This window comes from Eulemur rufifrons, chromosome 19 (assembly GCF_041146395.1).
Source record: "Eulemur rufifrons isolate Redbay chromosome 19, OSU_ERuf_1, whole genome shotgun sequence".
Lineage (NCBI taxonomy): Eukaryota > Metazoa > Chordata > Mammalia > Primates > Lemuridae > Eulemur > Eulemur rufifrons.
Window position 1 is genome coordinate 86107974 of NC_091001.1, and position 19722 is coordinate 86127695.

The 19722-nt window shown below is 33.8% G+C and overlaps 1 protein-coding gene across 2 annotated transcripts in view; it reads left to right on the top strand.

The window, feature by feature from the left end:
• SOS1 (SOS Ras/Rac guanine nucleotide exchange factor 1) overlaps window positions 1–19722 on the top strand; it is a 127208-nt gene that overhangs the window by 71894 nt on the left and 35592 nt on the right. For both annotated transcript variants that reach the window (XM_069494408.1, XM_069494409.1), the window contains exons 7-10: window positions 4209–4319; window positions 4398–4496; window positions 15111–15238; window positions 16030–16685. In XM_069494408.1, the coding sequence (XP_069350509.1) occupies window positions 4209–4319; window positions 4398–4496; window positions 15111–15238; window positions 16030–16685 (994 nt within the window). The remainder of the gene's footprint in view (window positions 1–4208; window positions 4320–4397; window positions 4497–15110; window positions 15239–16029; window positions 16686–19722) is intronic.

Sequence of the window (19722 nt, forward strand, 5' to 3'; positions counted from 1 at the left end):
TCAACTTCTTCCAAACTCCTGTTAATGTGGACATTTTTATTTCCTCCTGTGAATCATGAATGTTCTTAATGGCATCTAGAATGGTGAATCTTTTCCAGAACGTTTTCAATTTACTTTGCCCAGATCCATCAGAGAAACCACTATCTATAGCAGCTATAGCCTTACAAAATGTATTTCTTAAATAATAAGACTTGAAAGTCACAATTACTCCTTGATCCATGGGCTACAGAATGGATGTTGTGTTAACAGGCGTGAAAACATTAGTCTCTTTGTACGTCTCCACCAGAAAGCTAGCTCTTAAGTGACTAGGAGTGATGTCCTTATTTTAAAAGGAATCTTTTTTTTTTCTGAGCAATAGGTCTCCACAGTGGGCTTAAAATATTCAGTAAACCATCCCATAAACAGATGTGCTGTCATTCAGGCTTTGCTGTTCCATTTGTAGGGCACAGGCAGAGTAGATTTAGCATAAATCTTAAGGGCGCAAGGATTTTCAGAACAGTAAATGAGCATTGGCTTCAACTTAAAGCCATCAGCTGCATAAGCCCGTAACAGGAGAGTAAGCCTGTTCTTTGTAGCTTTGAAGCCAGGCATTGACTTCTACTCTCTAGCTATGAAAGTCCTAGATAGTATCTTCTTCCAATAGAAAGCTATTTCATCCACATTGAAAATCTTGCTTTCTCCTTCATCAATGATATTAGCTGGATTTTCTGGATATCTTGCTGCAGCTTCTGTATCAGCACTTGCTGCTTCACCTTGCAGATTTATGTTATGGAGACAGCTTCTTTCCTTAAACCTCATAAACAAACCTCTGTTAACTTCCAACATTTCTTCTGCAGCTTCCTCACCTCTCTCAGCCTGGAAGAGAGGTAGGGCTTTGCTCGGGATCTGGTTTTGGCTTAAGAGAATGTTGTGGCTGGTTTGACCACTGAAACTTTCCTCATATCAACAATAAAGTTGTTTCACCCCTGTATCATTTGTATGTTCACTGGAGTAGCAATTTTCATTTCCTTCAAGAACTTTTTTTTAGCATTCACAACTTGGCTATTTGGTGCAAGAGGCCTAGCTTTCCGCCTAGCTGAGCTTTTGACCTGCCTTCCTCACTAAGCTTAATCATTTCTAGTTTTTTATTTAAAGTAGGATGTGTGACTCTTCCTTTACTTGAACACTTATAGGCCACTATAGAGTTATTAATATTGTTGTTACATCTCAGGGAATGGGGACGCTTGAGGAGAGGGGAAGGGATGGGGGAACTGCTGGTTGGTGGTGCAATCTGAACACACACAACATTTATCAGTAAAATTCTCCATCATATATGGGCACTGTTTGTGGCGCCCCCAAACAATAGTAACATCAAAGATCACAGATCACCATAACAGATATAATCATAATGAAGTTTAAAATATCATAAGAATTACCAAAATGTGACACAGAGGCATGAAGTGAGCATGTGCTGTTGGAAAAATGGGGCCCATAGCCTTGCTCGATGCAGGGTTACCATAAACCTTCAATTTGTAACAAATGACTGTCTGCGAAGCACCATAAAAATGAAGTACAATCAAAGTATCCCTCTATACCAAGTGTTAGAGGATTGTTTATAATTGTGAAAAACAGGAAACAATTTAAATGCCTATCAGTAGAGAATGGATTAAAGAACAGAAATAAATTCAAATAGTAAAATGGACAGTTTTAAAATAAATTAACTGGAACTACATGAATCAAAATGGATAAATCTTGAAAACAACTGAGTATAAAAAGCAACTTGTAGAGGAATATATATATATATATTATGACTTTTATATAAAGTTTGAAAGCATGCAAAACAATGCATTGCCTTGTTTCTTGATACATATGTAATTATGTTATAAAAACATACATGGTAACGATAAGATTCAAATTCAGGATAATGACTACCTGTGGGAATCAGCAGAAGAGATAGGCTTGTGAAAGGCAGCCTACTGAGATCAACTGCATCTATATTATTTTATTTTTTAAAAAAGCTGAGGCAAGTAAATATAAAATGTTGAGCTTTTTTTGAGTTAAATGGTGGGTATAGTTACGTTAGGCTGTTCTGTGTACTTTTCTGTTAATTATGTTTATTGACAATTTATATTTTTGTAAGAATTTTGTTACCTTTTAACCAATGAACCTAACATAAATTCATCTATTAACTCATACCTGGATTCTTAGAAGTGCTTGCTATTCTACAGATTTGTCCTCAAGAATAAAACTATGTGGTGAGAGTTTGGATTCCTAGTTAATTGTCAATATTTTTTTTATCTATTTTAGAATGATAATACTAGCTACCATTTATTCAGTGCTGACTCTGTGCCAGACACTCTTATAAGCACTTTACATATGATATTTAATTCCTTAACCCTGTGAAATAAGTATTATCCATATTTTCCAATGAGGAAGTAGGCTTTGAGAGAATAAGTAGTTTCTTGAAGGTCACATAACTAATAAGTGGTAGAGTCAATTGGAACCTGGGGAGTTGACTCCAAAGCCTACGCTCTTAAACTGCTATACTGTACAAAGCCTTTCCATCACCTAGTGTTAGCATAAAAAATTCTATACTTAGGGCTTACTGAAAAGGGAGGAGGACAAACATGTCTGCTGCACATGATAACTTCTAGCAGTTTGAAGAGACCCAAGAAATAAGCATCTAATCACATTTTTAATCCTCTCTCCCATCCACTCTATTCATACCTCTTTCCTGTTGTTATTGTTGAAACCTTACTATCCATTTCTGTAAAATATACAATGGACTGCAATTTCTGGTGTTATGTTATAGAAATTCTTAATTTAGAAGACAGTTGAGGCCAGGCACGGTGGCTCACGCCTGTAATCCTAGCACTCTGGGAGGCCAAGGCAGGTGGATCAATCGAGGTCAGGAGTTCGAGACCAGCCTGAGCAAGAGCGAGACCTCGTCTCTACTAAAAATAGAAAGAAATGATCTGGACAGCTAAAAATATATAGAAAAAATTAGCCGGGCATGGTGGCACATGCCTGTAGTCCCAGCTACTTGGGAGGCTGAGGCAGAAGGATCGCTTGAGCCCAGGAGTTGGAGGTTGCTGTGAGCTAGGCTGACGCCACAGCACTCTAGCCAGGGCAACAGAGCGAGACTCTGTCTCAAAAAAAAAAAAAAAAAAAGAGAGTTGAAGGCGTTAAAATTGGGAAATGAATTAGGATCCAGTTCAAGGAATCCAGGATGACTTGGAACTTTATATGCCATGTTGCATTTCATGACAGCTAGAACTCAAGTCTGGTTTCTGATCTGGTGTTGCTACTATTCAATCTTATCTTAAAAAACAACCTGGAAAACAACATTAAGGGTAATAAATACATAACCATCATTTGTTCTTTAATTCCCTCCTACTTCCTTCTACTATGCTCCTCCACTAGATGTCCTCTTCCTCTTTCTAGATTCACCCTTTATGGAAATGAGCTCTTGCTAGAATATCGAGCACCATTTTCATGATAGCTTTGTACCTGGAATAAGGCACAGGATAGAAAAGAGTTGCAACCCTATTCCTCCTGCTAAAATCAAGATACCTACTCTCTTTTTACTCAGGAATGATTGAAACCAGTAGATTCCACTCTTTTAGACCTAGTCATTAGAACTTAGTTTATTAATGATTAGTGATATTAATGATGGTAAAACTTTTTGGCAGTTTGGTTTACATTGCTGTTTAATTGTTTTATGAAACTGTAACAATGAATTTTAGATGATATAAACTGTTACCTCTGGTTTACAGAATAAGAAAGTAAAAGTCTACCACCAAGAAAAAACTGAGAAAGTAGATGTCTGGTATCAGTATTCTAAATGTTTACACCTTACCTAGTTGTAGATATCTATATTCTTTATTGTTCAGGTTAAACTTTGTTTTCCAGACCCAAAAGTCTGCCCACCCTTATGGCTGTTTCTTAGTAATACTGTACTAGAATCCTGTAATGAGAGGTATCATAACATATAAGGATCCTGTTACTCATCAGAACGAATTGATTTACTCTCATACTTGAGAATATTGGTATTCTATTAACATTGTAATTAATAGTCAGAATTTTTGTTTAGAGGTTTTAAAAGAAATATGTAATTGTGCTGGCCTAGACATGCACTTAATTTAACCTTTCTGTGTTTATAGTGGTAGATTATTTATGTTTTACTTTGGTGGAAGATTATTTATGTTTTGCTTTCTTTATTTTCTAAGGAACTGGCATTTGATCCATATGAATCGTATGCTCGAGATATTTTACGACCTGGTTTTCATGATCGTTTCCTTAGTCAGTTATCAAAGCCTGGGGCAGCACTTTATTTGCAGGTATAGTAATTTTTAAATCAAGACGTACAATGTCTGAAAAGTAAACTTTAAAAAAAATTAAATCACTTTTTTTTCTAGTCAATAGGCGAAGGTTTCAAAGAAGCTGTTCAGTATGTTTTGCCCAGGCTACTTTTAGCCCCTGTTTACCACTGTCTACATTACTTTGAACTTTTAAAGGTAAGAAAACTCTTATTGCTATTTATAAAATATTCAGGCATGATGAATTATTTTTACTACTTCATTTGTAAAGTATTATGTTAGTACCAATGCACATTAGTGTTTATCCATTTCCTTTTTCCAGTTAAGAAGCAAGTGTAAATAAATATGCAAAAGAGCATTGTGTTCAGTTTTAGTAGTGAATTTTAAAGCAGTTGTCAGAAATTTTTATCTCGTGCCCTTACTTTTTGTTTACATGGCCAATTCTTTGAAAACAAGAATTGGGAATTTACGCATCTCATTCTCCATTTGGGGACCTCAGTAGATTCAGGGACTCAGCTAAGGGGCCCAGTGTAAGGATAAGGCCAAAGTAATGGGGAAGGTTAGTTCACCTAATTTTCATAGCTCAACTATCTCTATTAAACTGATTATCATTACTTTAGAAAGAGTGAATTTGTACAATCCCAATAAAAATTCTCCATTTGATCATAGTTCAAAATATTAAGAAGCACTGACTGAAAGGAAAGGGTTTTGTCTTTTTTTTTTTCTTTTCCTATTATCCACTGAAGTTAACTAAGGAAAAGAGAAACTTAGTCTGTATAACTTATAATTCAATGGTGTAGCTCAAAGTGATACTCTATTTACTGTTACTGAAATAGCCCTGTAAAGACCAAACAAGACATGAATTAATATTTTTATCATTTCTTTAGCTTTTAAATGAATGTTTGTTTCATCAAAGAAAAATTCTGATTAGTATCATGGTTCTGTTATGGAGAATGTATTACTAAAAATCACATTTATAGTTTGTAGGAACAGATCATGAAATGGACTCTATAATGAATCAACAAATAGAAAACCTGAGTTTAGTAAACTGAAGGAACTCTCATCCCTACATTTTCCTTCCATTTTCCAAGTTCTCTTTGAATTATACTGTGGTAATTTAGACTTCAGTTAGATTTCTCAAGTAGGAATGTTCGCATTGGAAAAGAACTAAGGGAGTTAAAGGTAATTTTAATCACTAAGCAGAACTACAAAGCTCTTAGCAATCCGTTGCAAATTGCAAACAGCATACCATTTAAGGTCTTTGGTAATATAGGATGATTACCTTAAGAGGATAATTAAGAGAGGAAGCATTAGTATGTAAAATAATTCTTTGCACAAAATTCATTATGACTAGCTATAATTATAATGGGATATTTACAAACAGTTTTGTTATACAGAATCCTTCTTGGTAATGGTTTCTGTAACAGTGGGTATTTTACCTGAACCTATAATGAAATTCTGAAAGATTCAAAAGCCATATGAAATATCAAAGCAGTTATTAATTTATAAGAGTAAGAAGCTTTGATGAAAGTTTAGAAGGCTATAAAACCCAATCTTCTCAATAATAAAAGAGAAATTAACTATTTACTCCCCCCAAGTGCAGGCAATTACAATTTTTAAACTTGGAATTTATGGTAATAGAATTCTTATTTTATAAATGCATCACTCAGCAATGTAAGGTTTCTACTGATTTAAGCATATGTATCTCTGGTTCATATTACTGCCTAAGTTACATTGTAAAATTAGCAATATATTGGGCAGAAAACTTTGCCTAGTTAATCCACAGACTGTGATCATTCTTTTTTATTATGCATTCCCTCAACAATAATGTACTGTTTATACTTATTTTTAACTTGTATTTGTTACTAGGTTGTGTAATGATTTTCATCAAGCAATATTTTCAAAGTATGTTCTATGGGATGCTAGTCTCATGAGATACTCTCTAAAGTTGGGTGGGATGTTCAGTGATCAAATATGTTTAGGGAACATTGCACCCTTAATTATACTACCAGAAATTTTCAGTGTATATTAGGATATTAAAAGTTTTGTAAAAATGGGCAATAAAGCAATCTAATTATTTTCTAAGATTTCCTAAATCAGTTAGACCATGGAGCTCTTTTAAAATTTAATGCATTTATGGATATTACTTAGGGAAAGTATCATAGGAATTTCCTCCATCAGACGAACTGAAAGACCTTTCAGTTCTTAAGAGCCTAAGATTTTTTTCCAGCTACATGATCCTTACTAGTTCTATTTTTTTTTTTCTGGGTACTACTGTTACCTCAAGGTACCAGTCTGAACTTGATAATTCTGGACTCAGCTATGATTGCATAAAACTGAGGCAGCGGGAGGCAGCAAAACCCTAAGATATCAGTGGCAATTGGAAACGAGCCATAATTGATCTATGAAGTGGAGGGGCTCTCAGAAGCTCACTAGACTAGAAAGAAGTCTGACATTTCTTCTCTGGTTCTAGCTCAGTACCCTACTAGCTGCGTGACCTGGGACAAGTTATTTCACCTTTTGGGGCCCTACTTTCCTCACTTGTGAAATGCTTTTCTCACTGGGTGGTTCTGTCAACCGTGATAATGTGTGTAAAAGTATTTTATACATAGTAAAGAATATAAATATTGAGTATATTCATCACTAGAGATTTTTCTTCTTGCAGATATCTTAAATTTATAGTAACATTTTACTCCTTTCTTCCCTCACCATTTCCCCCTCTCCCTGTCTACCCAAATCTGTACTTTTTCCTGTATTCCATGTCTTTGTTGAATAGCTCAGATCCTTCCCCAGAAGCCACAGCACCATCCTTGATTTTTCTCTCTCCCTTATTAGCAGATTCTCACAGTTTGACTCCAGAAATGACTCTGGAATCCAGCCTGTTTTGTTCACTCTCACTGATACTGCCTTAGTCCAGGCCCTTAGCATTTCTTACCTGGACCACCACAGCACCTTCCTTACATGGTGTTCGAACCTCCTGGAAGACCTAGTTTGAAAAATGCAGTTGGCTCCCTATCAACTATGACACAAAGTCTGAATTCTCTAGCCTCACTGCAGCTCTCTCTCCAGCTTCATCTCTCAATACTTTGATCTTACCCACCATATGTTTTAGTCATAAAGAATTTCTTAGCAGCGCTGGATATGCTGCTAATTTGTCTAGGGTTCATTTACACGTCCTTTTTCCCCCTATTTATCTGGAATAATTCTTCTCTCCTTTCATCTGGGAAATTCAAAGAATTTGTTCAAATATTGGTTCTTCTAACAAGCTTCCCTTGCTTCCCCAGACTGCGCCTTTCACTGAGCTCCTTACTTTCTTCACACCTCTTTATAGAACTTGTTCCATTTTTATTGTCTACCTTGTCATTAGACTGTGTGCTCCATGAAGAATGGAACTGAGCCCTATGTATCTTTAAATTTTCATGCCTAGCATAGTGTCTGGCGTTTAGGCATTCAATAAATGTTTGTTAAAAAATGAATGGCAGACAGGCTCAGTGGCTCAAGTCTGTAATCCCGGCTATTTGGGAGGCTGAGGCAGGAGGATCCCTCGAAGCCAGGAGTTGCAATCAGCCTGGGAAGCATAGCAAGAACCCCATCTTTATAAACAAAATTTTAAAAATTAGGCATGGTGGTATGTGTCTATAGTTCTAACTACTCGGGAGGCTGAGCAGGAGGATCGCTTGAGCCCAGGAGTTTGATGCTGCAGTGAGCTATGATTGTGCCACTACACTCCAGCCTGAGCAACAGAGCAAGACTCGGTCTCTAAAAAGAAACCAAGCAAAAAAATATGTTTTCCTTAAAATTCCTATAAATATCTTACATTTTTAAAAAAAAATTTAACTGCAAATTTTATGTAATTACATTTCTTTTGGAAACTTAGGTTGCCTTAAACTTTACAAATTCGAAAGATAAAAGTTTAGCTATAAGACTTTTGAACTTATAGAAACAGTAAAATGGTGGTTACCAAAGGCTAGGGGTTGGGGAGTTAGGGAGATACTGGTCAAAGGACACAAAATTTCAGTTAAATAGGAAGAATAAGTTCAAGAGGTCTATTGTACATCATGGTAACCATGGTTAATAACAATGTATTATATACTTGAAAATTGCTGAGAGAGTAGATTTTAAGTATTCTTACCACAAAAAAATAGATAAGTATGTGAGGTAATGCATATGTTAAATACCTTGATTTAGCCAAGATGCTGTCATATACCGTAAATATACAATTTTTACTTGTCAATTAAAAAATTTTTTAAAATAGTATAATACTTGAAACTGAAAAAATACTGTTTCTTTCATCAAAGTTATCAGTCAAGTCTTTGGACCCTTTAACTTGAAAACTTAATTTTTTATGAAGTAAAAAAAAACTTCCTTTGTGCCTTTTTGCATACTACATTGCTTCAAGACTGTGATTTTTCTCTGTGAAGTTTAATTTGCTTTATTAAAAATAGACTTGTTTCTTGGGGCTAAGTAACTATGTTGACCAGTATTTTGAAGGTTAGCAAATCAGTACACATTGGGTTCAACAAAAATATTAACTTTTAAGGCCAGGCACAGTGGCTAACATCTGTAATCCTAGCACTTTGGGAGCCAAGGTGGGACGATCACTTGGAGCCAAGAGTTCGAGACCAGCCTGAGCAACATAAAGAGACTCCGTCTTTCGAAAAAAATACAAAAATTAGTCAGTCGTTGTGGCACGTGCCTATGGTCCCAGCTACTCAGAAGGCTGAGGCAGGAGGATTGCTTGAGCCCAGGAGTTTGAGGTTACTGTGAGTTATGATGATGCTGCAGCACTCTAGCCTGGGCAACAGGGCAAGACCCTGCCTCAAGGGAAAAAAAAAATTAACTTCTTCTTTATTCCTTAGACATATGATTTTATCTCCCCAAGGTATACCCGGACAAACATTAGGAGAAAATCATCCAGGCTGACTTTGAACTAATTAAATTATTCCTTAGAGAATTACCTAATCTCTTTCTAGTATGGCAGGTCCATGTAACCTAGGGGAAAGTAAGTTTTCTTCTTTTAAAAATCAGGTTGAAATCTATATTGTTGGCCGGGCGCGGTGGCTCACGCCTGTAATCCTAGCACTCTGGGAGGCCGAGGCGGGTGGATCGCTCAAGGTCAGGAGTTCGAGACCAGCCTGAGCAAGAGCGAGACCCCGTCTCTACTAAAAATAGAAAGAAATTATATGGACAACTAAAAATATATATAGAAAAATTAGCCGGGCATAGTGGCACATGCCTGTAGTCCCAGCTACTCGGGAGGCTGAGGCAGTAGGATCGCTTAAGCCCAGGAGTCTGAGGTTGCTGTGAGCTAAGCTGACGCCACGGCACTCACTCTAGCCTGGGCAACAAAGTGAGACTCTGTCTCAAAAAAAAAAAATCTATATTGTTATGTATACATTGGTGTATTAGTTTCCTAAGGCTGCCATAGCAAAATACCACAAACTGAGTGGCTTAAAAACAACAGAAATTTATTCTTTCACAGTTCTGGAGGGTAGAAGTCCACAATCAGGGTGTGGGCAAGGGCATGCTTTCTCTAAAGGCTCTAAAGAAGGATCCTTGCTGCCTCTTTTCCTAGGTTCTGGTGCATCCCAGCAATCCTTGGCATTCCTTGGCTTGTAGACTCCATCACTCCAATCTTTGCCTCCATCTTCACATCAAGTTCTTGACAGTTTTACATTCTTCTTTGTGTGTCTGCATCCAAATCTTCCTTCTCTTTCTCTTATAAAGACACTACATCAGTGGATTCAGGGCTCACCCTAATCCAGGATGACCTCATCTCAACAAGATAACATCTGCAAAGATCCTATTTCCAAATAAGATCACATTTGTAGGTACCAGAGTTTAGGACTTTTAATGTTTATTTTTTTGGGGGGGGTGGGGTTGGGGTGGGGACACAGTTCAACCCATAACAATTAGTTTTTGGCATATTATAAAAATTATATTTATTTTTATTTTTCTGATTCTTCAGTGTATACACTGGCTTTCTTAAACAAAATTTTTTTTTGCATTAGGCCAGTTAAATTATTTCATCCTGATCTTAGATTTTTAAAATTTAATTTTAGTTCCATAAAAATCTAATGAAAAGCCAACAACTACATTATTTTTCAAATAGATGAATTATAGGCAGGTAAAACTCATGGGAATATAAAATTACTAACTTAATTATCTGAATAAAACTAAGTGTATATAATTGGGGTTGGGATTATATTATGTATGCTTTCTCTTAAAAAACTAATTGAAAATTTAACACTTAAAATCTCTATACCTTTCTTAGGTTTCATTGGCAATAAAAAGTACAAGATTAGCAAAATAATTGAGAGAAAACATGTTCAGGTTTAATTTTTAGTACATCATAACATGTATTTTTAGGTAAGATTAAATGAAGAACCAGTAGAATAAATTTTGCAGTTGATGTTAATTTATCACATTGCCTTTGGTTTGAAGTTTTTCCACAGTTTGGAAGCTGGACAGTATAAAACATCTTCTACTCTAGATAATTTTTTATCTATTTTTCCTTCATGCTCTTCATGTGGTTTATTTTAATAACTATGTACACTTCAACCCATTTTTTTATATAGCCAATGAGCTAATGTCTTAATACCAACAATAAAGATTTAGAAAACATAGCTTCTCTCTGAGTATAATAAAAATAAGCCCAACAGAGGTTTTCTCTAGTGTCTGTTCCCTTGAACCAGTTTTCTAAATTTAGAAATTCTTATCCAGAGTCCATGGGCTCCAAGCATTTGAGCTAAATGGTATCTGATCTGACCACAGATGTTGAATGTCTAAACATAGGATAATGCCATTGTAAATAAATAGCTATTACTCCAAATTTTTAATTTTAACTGCCATGAGCAGCATTTATAGTTGGTAATTTTTTCTCTAATAACAGAGAGATGGTTTTAAGAAATTTTATTTCCAAAAATGAGATTATCCTAACATTTTTAGGGTTGATTTCCTATTTAAAGTTTCAGACTTAAAATCTCATTTTAGTTAAGAATTTCATCTTCTCCACCCATACCTTTTAGATGTGCTGCTACCATAAAAGAATAATTAAATTTATTTGAATGTCACTGTCTTTCTTCCCCTCAGCCTTTAATGGAATGTTTAAGTGATGACATGGTAAAAAATCAGGAGCATAAGGCTTAAGTTACTCAGCAGCTGGTTAATTATTAGTTCTGGAATAATTGGGATAATATTCTATACATTTGCTAAGAGGGCTAGTAGATCAAGTTTACTCTTTGACTGTATCATCCATGTTGTAATCTCCTTTAGTGTCTCACCAGTCTACAAATGACCACTCCAAAATCAAAACATGAAGCTCCTGTTGCTTGTGTTCTCACATTTTATGATGAGCTCTTTATGTGTATACAATATTTAAGATAAATAAAGATCTTTCTTTTTATATCCCAAATCTTAGACAATTATAATGTATATTTGTTGACTGTATATTTTGTCATCCTTGTGCATTGCAGTTTACCTGTTTTAATGAAATAGGTTTTAGTGAATAATTTCTATTTAGGTTTTTCAAAGTCATTTCAGTTATTTGGGTGCGATCGTGAAAAGGTCACTGGATGAGAGTCAGGATCTTGGGCTCTGATCCTGTCTATGCCATTAAGTAAATGGTAGTTCCTTCATTTTGTATAATGTCATGTTGGAGAAAATTAATTTCTAGAAATAAAAATATATGAATTAAAGTATTCCTTTTTTTAAACAAAGGGAAGCCATTATATGTGAATGAATTAATATAAAAGGCATCAGGTACAATTTATTTTTTATGTATAAAACAATCTTAAGTTTTATTCTCCTGAATACCATTGTATTCATTGTATCCTTTTCCTCTGACATTGCCTTAAATTTAATCCCATTTATCTCCGAGGGTTTTCTTTGTACATGCAATACACTATATTGACTACTGACCTTCTACGTATTTCTAAGGGACCAAAAAAAGTCACTGGTAAAAGTGGCTTCTTTCTTGTGAAAAGATAAATTTTGTCATCTCTATAGAGCATGAGTTTTCATTGTTGCTTTAGAATATGATTCCTTAGATGAGTTTAAATACAATCTCATATATGATAATACATTATAATGTAAGGACTTGAAAATTTTTTAAACTATCTAGGTAAACTGCATTTGTAAAATTTAATTGTTGCTATTGCACAATGTTATTAAATAGCCACCATGAAAGGCATAGTATTGAATATCACTTTGGTAACAAAAAGATGCTCTTTTGTTGAGTCTCATTTACATACTAAGTGCTCCTGCTTTGTCTCTGTAGCAACAATAAGCCACCCCTTTGAAGGTAGTTAGCTTAAATTATTCTGCACCAGTGCCCACTTCAAATCAGCTATGTTGGTAAAAAGAAGCAAAGAATGCTTATAAGAAAGGTCATTTATTATGCTGAATTTTTTTTAAATGCTTGCCTAATGTTATGAAGGTAAAAATGACACTTTAAAATTATTTCATCAGGAAAGTTTTATGAGTTTGAAATATACTTTGGGTTTGTGGCTTTAAAAATATTAACAATATTTTCGAGATACTAATATGTAATATGCTACAGGTAAATGGCAGATAAATGACTCAGAAACTTGAAACATTTTTAGAATAGAAAATCAAAGTTATGTCCAAATGGATTTTTCTTTTCTAATTCTTTTTATGTGTATTATAATTGTGTATTTTGTATGCCATTAGTTATGTTTACCTGAATTAATAATATAAAAATAAAAATCATCAAGTACAAAATATCAAGGGCTCAATATTGTCCTACCTATTAATATTAATGTTAATTCTTTAAGACTGAAAAATTGCCTTGTATCTTATTGACTTGAATATGTCTTGACTTTACTTTTATAATTAAATTCTGAAACAACTCATTGAAATGGTTCATTCTTCAGTGGTGCTTTCATTAAAGTTGCCTTTTCTCAATGTCTGTAACTTTCAGTGTTAGAGTATCTGCTGCTTTTAAAGCCTAACCTCAATGGTAACATTTTATTTGTCTCCAAAAATTCCGTCCTATGTGTGAGAGGCAAATAGTTTAGAATGATAGGAATGGAAGGTACTTTGAAAGATTACCTGCAATCCAGCCTTCAGAGTACCAGTAATGTTCATTAAATAAAAACCTAGTATCTCTCTTTATGAACACCTGGTCATTGGCTTTCTTTAATCTAGCTGGCCATAGTGAAGAGCAATGCTACAAATAAAAGGTATTAATATTTGAGTATTTTTTTTAATGTATGTATTTTTAAAGTCTTTTATCCTTTGGAAAATATCTTTATTACCCTTTTTATGTTGGGAATTATCATGAATAGATTTTTCTTTCACGTAACATAATTTTGTGAATATTTTTCTAAAAATGCATATTATCTTCTAGTGGAAAGTATGATGACTTTTTAATAATGAATATAGGAAATTTAGACAATGAAAGCTAAGAATTAAATAGATATTACAATACGGTATTTATTACTTCTGAAATATTTGAACATTAAAGTATTTTAAGTAAATAACTTTTATAAAAACGTTTTAGGACACTGAGTAAAAAATCTGTTTACTTTTCACAGGTTACAAGACATGTGTCTATGTATGTGTGCATGTGTATAACTAATTTTTATCAATTGAAGCAGAAAGGAATATGTTGTTGACCTTTAAGGAATACCTCTCAAGAATATAAAATCCTTAAAGTACTAATATACTAATGAATAATGAAGCTCATTGAAAAGTAAACTGCTTTATAAATTATTGTGAATATTTTATGGTTTCATTTCTCAAGTCTTTTCCTTTATGGTAGAGAGTAGGTGGTCTTAAATAGTTGCAGGAAAGCTCTATTGATAAAATGTTATTTCTAACTTTTCCTTTTTGGTAGCCAGAAACTGGTTTAGAAGATTTAGAAGACACTGATATATTGTCACTCATACCTCTGTTAACTGCTTGCTTGAATTATACCCACTTTATGTATTGATAACTTAGTGTTTGTTAAGTACAGACTGTCATAAATAGATATTTGCCACTAATAGAAAATGTGTTTGAGTTTCATAAATATGTCTAGTGCTGGCTTTATTCAAAATCTTAACGTGGATACTGACAAAGTTCTTCGTGACACTAATGTTAATTCTGTGGTAGAATTTCAAAGAAAACAGTTTACACTTATATTGTGTTACCATTTAAAAAGTACTTTGATTTTTAATAACAACTCCATAAAGGAGGCAAGGCAGGCTTTTATTAGCCTCATTTTGGCAAATGGAAAAAGTGAGGCTCAGAGATCAAGTAACTCACCCCAAGGTCACGGAGAAGTTGAGTCAAAATTTGACCCCAGGTTTTGTGTTTGAGATACCTCTCCACTATAATGCATCCTTCTCTGTATATTTATCTTCTTCATCATCCCAGTACCTTACAATGATAATATCAGGATCAGAAACCTAAGAGCAAATTCCAAACTTAGAAAACTCCTCATCTACGTGCCTAGTGGTGTGCTAAATCTTATGATAGTTAAATACAGTTTATGCTCCTCATTTCTTCAGTAACAGGCAACTGGAGAAACTGCATATTACTGCCTATCACAAAGTGTGACCCATCTTTTAACACTGCTACTTGTGTGTTTTTTTTTTAAACGTGGAAAACTTGGTTGCCTTTTAATACAGAATGTAATATACAAAAAAGAAAAACACTTTTGAAGAGAATAATATATTTTATAACACATTTAAAAATTTTATTGTGCTAGAAAGAGTTGAATGTTATTTTTATCCTTAAATAAAACAAGCTTATTATGATTTTGTCCAAAACTGTTCTGGTTCAAATTTGTCATTTTTGGCTTTACAGCAGTTAGAAGAAAAAAGTGAAGATCAAGAAGACAAGGAATGTTTAAAACAAGCAATAACAGCTTTGCTTAATGTGCAGAGTGGTATGGAAAAAATATGTTCTAAAAGTCTTGCAAAACGAAGACTGAGGTGAATATTTTCACTTTTTAAAATATCTTCTTTTTACCCTGAATATTGTAGTATAAATTCAGGGATCCCAGTTCCCTCCTCAAGTAAACAATGAAGAAAATAGTTTTAGTGACAAGCCTGGTCTTTTAGAGGAAGTGACATCAAAGCCAAGAGAATTGTTATTGTTTGAAAAACCTTTCATATTTGTGCATTTTCCTTGCATACTCCCAGACAAGACCTCCTCAGAATCAACTGGTAAGCTAAAGGAGAGATAGAGTAATGTATTGGGTAGATTTATGTCAGCATCATTGTTCTGTCAAAGTAAAATTAGTAGTGTCCCTTATTTTAGGGATTTTTTTAACTTGAGGCATTAATTTAGATAACATTGCTTCCACTTTCCTAATTATAATATGTGCTACATGTTTTTAGCTTCGGGTCTTGTCTATTTAAACACTTCTAAATAATTTATTTTATCTTTTAAATTAATTTTTTCACTATATTGGGCCACTTTTTAATATTTGTCATTCTAAATATTTAGTAGCCAAGGTAGAAATAATCATTCTGTAGCTGAATTTATAGGGTAGAATTTTGTCAGTAGTTAATGTTCCTTTTAAAGCACTGAAAAAAATTTTCTCTTTTGTGTTGCTTTAATTTCCAAAATTGTGTGATTCTGTAACACTAATATATTTGGGGAATTGGTGAAAACCTTATCAGTGTGACTTTTAAAAATGTACTTTTACACTATCCCTTATCTACATGAACTCTAGAGTCTCTGCCATCTGAGTACTAATAATGTCTTTCCTTTACCCCAGTGAATCTGCATGTCGGTTTTACAGTCAGCAAATGAAGGGGAAACAACTAGCAATCAAGAAAATGAACGAGATCCAGAAGAATATTGACGGTTGGGAGGGAAAAGACATTGGACAGTGTTGCAATGAGTTTATAATGGAAGGAACTCTTACACGGGTAGGAGCCAAACATGAGAGACACATATTTCTCTTTGATGGCTTAATGATTTGCTGTAAATCAAATCATGGGCAGCCAAGACTTCCTGGTGCTAGCAATGCAGAATATCGTCTTAAAGAAAAGTTTTTTATGCGAAAGGTACAAATTAATGATAAAGATGACACCAATGAATACAAGCATGCTTTTGAAATAATTTTAAAAGATGAAAATAGTGTTATATTTTCTGCCAAGTCAGCTGAAGAGAAAAACAACTGGATGGCAGCATTGATATCTTTACAGTACCGAAGTACACTGGAAAGGATGCTTGATGTAACAATGCTACAGGAAGAGAAGGAGGAGCAGATGAGGTTGCCTAGTGCTGATGTTTATAGATTTGCAGAGCCTGACTCTGAAGAGAATATTATATTTGAAGAGAACATGCAGCCCAAAGCTGGAATTCCAGTTATCAAAGCAGGAACTGTTATTAAACTTATAGAGAGGCTTACATACCATATGTATGCAGGTAAGAAATATGAAGTTGCCTGTCACTTTTCTTTTCCTGCTTCAAGCTAATTTTCTTTGCTACATGGATTATTGTGCCTAAAATAGAAAACAAACTAACAACCAAAGACCTCTGCAGTATCAGAGTTCATTTTCTCTGACTAAAAATACCACTTTGTATTTCTTTGAAATTTTGTGTATTCTACTGTATTTTACATAATTTTTAACCTTATAATCAGAGTTATAAATGAGAAAAATGAGGTCACTTGGCTAAATTTACCCAGTTAGAAACAACAGAAACAAAACTAAAATTAGTAATAAATCATTATTGGAGTCTAAAAAGTTTTACTCCTTTATCTCTTTCCATTACTGATATTTTAAAATAAGTAAAAATTTTAACATGAATCCATCACCAAAGTTGTCCTGATAACACAAATATACATAGCATTGCTTTTTCTTAATTTCCATTCCGAAACCTATTAAATGTAGCAATCCCAGAAGCCAGGGATTCTAATTTTATTATAATTTTTCACTTAGAAACTTCCGTGGTCAGTATATTCATTTTACTGAGACAAAAATTTAATAAACAAACTAAAGCACAGGAATTTTAAATAACTTTTATTGTCATCTTTTTTTTACATATTAAAGATGTTTTTGAGAGGTACAATTTTTAGTAATTAATATGACCTACCAATTTAGTTGATCTTTATCAAACTTCTGTATACTCTTTATGAGCTAGACCAGTGGTCCCCAACCTTTTTGGCACCAGGGACGGGTTTCATGGAAGACAATTTTCCACAGGATTGGGGGAAGAGATGGGGAAGTGGCAGAGCTCTGCGGCCCAGTCCCTAACAGGCCACGGACTGGTACTGGGGGTTGGGGATCGCAGATCTAGACCTACAACTATAAAAAATGTTTTGTTAAATTACCCAAAATTAGTGGTTGCAAAATACTTATTTCTTTGCTATTTCTTAAGGTATTTTTAAGGTTCCAGTTGCTCTTTTTGCCACATTATGCTGGTTTTTAAGTCCTTAGAGGATTTGTAGACTTTTATAATATAAGCATTCTAAACTGTTTATCATTTCATCCTAAATACCTTTGCTTTGGGTTCTTAGACTGTTTAGAGTAAAATTAATCCTTAGATTTTTATCTGTGTAAGACAGAAGTTTTAATTTTTTTTTCCTGTAGAGCATCCTAAGTGGCAACCGCTGAAGACGACTTACTAGTGTTTACTGTCACAAGTCAGTAATAGTTGTGTTGGAACCTTTTCAAATTCCAAAATTTTTAATTAATTGCATCTATACAACTTGATTGTTAATGATAAAATTTTTCTTTGAGTTGCTGTATTTCATGGAATTAATTTATGGTTATTAATGAGCAGTTGCAGGACTACAATTAAGTATTTCTTTTCTGAGGAACTGTGCCTTTTATTTCTTGAATGAGGACACTTTAAAACAAGTTTAACTTGAGCACGCTGATCGTTTTTCTGTAGTCTTGACAGTCTTCTTTCCTTAATGTGCACAATGCTAGCTAAAGTCTATAGACATAGTGCTCTTGTCATGGTGTTTGAATAGTTATTTCTGATAGTTGCTCTCTTTTATATCAATTTTTAGCTTTTGAATAGAATATTAATATTTTGAATGCTTTCACTTATAAAACACTTAAATTTCAAGATTTATAGAACTTTGCCAAAGTTAAGTATATTGAAATTTAAATCAATGAGGTAATTATTTTTTTAAAAGTTAAAGTTTTAAAAAAATTCCTTCCAGTAATTTCTTGAGAAATAAAATGCAGTGTTGGTTTTATTAGTGTTGTGGCTAAGTTTTCTGAAATTTTTCTTTTCTCTCTTCTTTTGAAATGTAATTGAATTTTTTATTTTATGTCATAAATATATTATTGGAGAAACTGGAATCTACAAGCAGATTTCATGAGTTGTGGTTTACAGTACACACAAATTAGTGTTATTATTAGTTTATTTGGGCTATTCTGTATGGTCTGTTACTGAACTTACTACTGGCAATATAGAAGGTGTTTTTAATAGACCATCTATGAACTTGTGAAACATGAAAGCAGTTATTTTTAAGGTCCCTTCCAGCTGAAATGGACTTTGAGTCCTTACTACAATGGCAACAGATCAAGGTACCATTTGCTTTAAGAACTATTGGTCTTCCCTTCTCAGCTCTTACCTACCTTTCTTCAGCCTTCCCAAAGAAAAATGGGAGTTTTGGTTTGGCTAGTTGGTTAGTAGGTTTATTTATTGGAGAACATACAGTACAGGTTGTGGCTTACACTGAAATTTAACTTGCATATTTTTGTTATATGGAATTATAATAAAAGACATTGGATATAATACATGAGAAAATCTAATAACTAATAAGACACCACTTCAGACATCTTTTAGGTACTTATAGCTTGGTCAGACATTGTCATAAAAAACAGAAAAGAAACTGATTTAACCCTACTTAATTCAGATGTCACTGTCGCTTCCCCCAATTTTATCCCTCAGATGTTTTAACAGTAATGTAAAAAATGGAGCCATAGATCTCTAGTGCTAGAAGAGATGGTCAAGCCCTCACTTTGTAAACAAAAAACCCAAAACTCCTGAAGGTTATATGATTTGCCAGAAGTCATATTACCACTTAATTATAGAACAAGGATTAAAAATTAGGTTTCTTAACTCACTAGAGTATACTTTCCACTATGTTAAACTGACTCATATAAGGTGATTTTTTGTGTGTGACTAGAATGTGATATAATTTTTAATTATATGTGTTAAATAATAAAAATAAGGAGAATTAGTTCCTTGATTTGAACTGCCACTAATATAAGTGGCTTGTTCATTTCTGGGCTGGGCAAACACAGGTCTACTAAAAAGACATATAATAATATTTTTTTTCTTACTGAAATAGGTAATAGGTAAGTTCTGACTGTAGATACACTTTCATAGCAATGCATAGATTTTAGTGCATACTTAGATATTGGTCATCATTTTATTTTTTGACAAAATGGTCATTAGTTTCTTGGAGTAGTTTGCTCCGTAAAAGGAAAGCTTTCTGAAA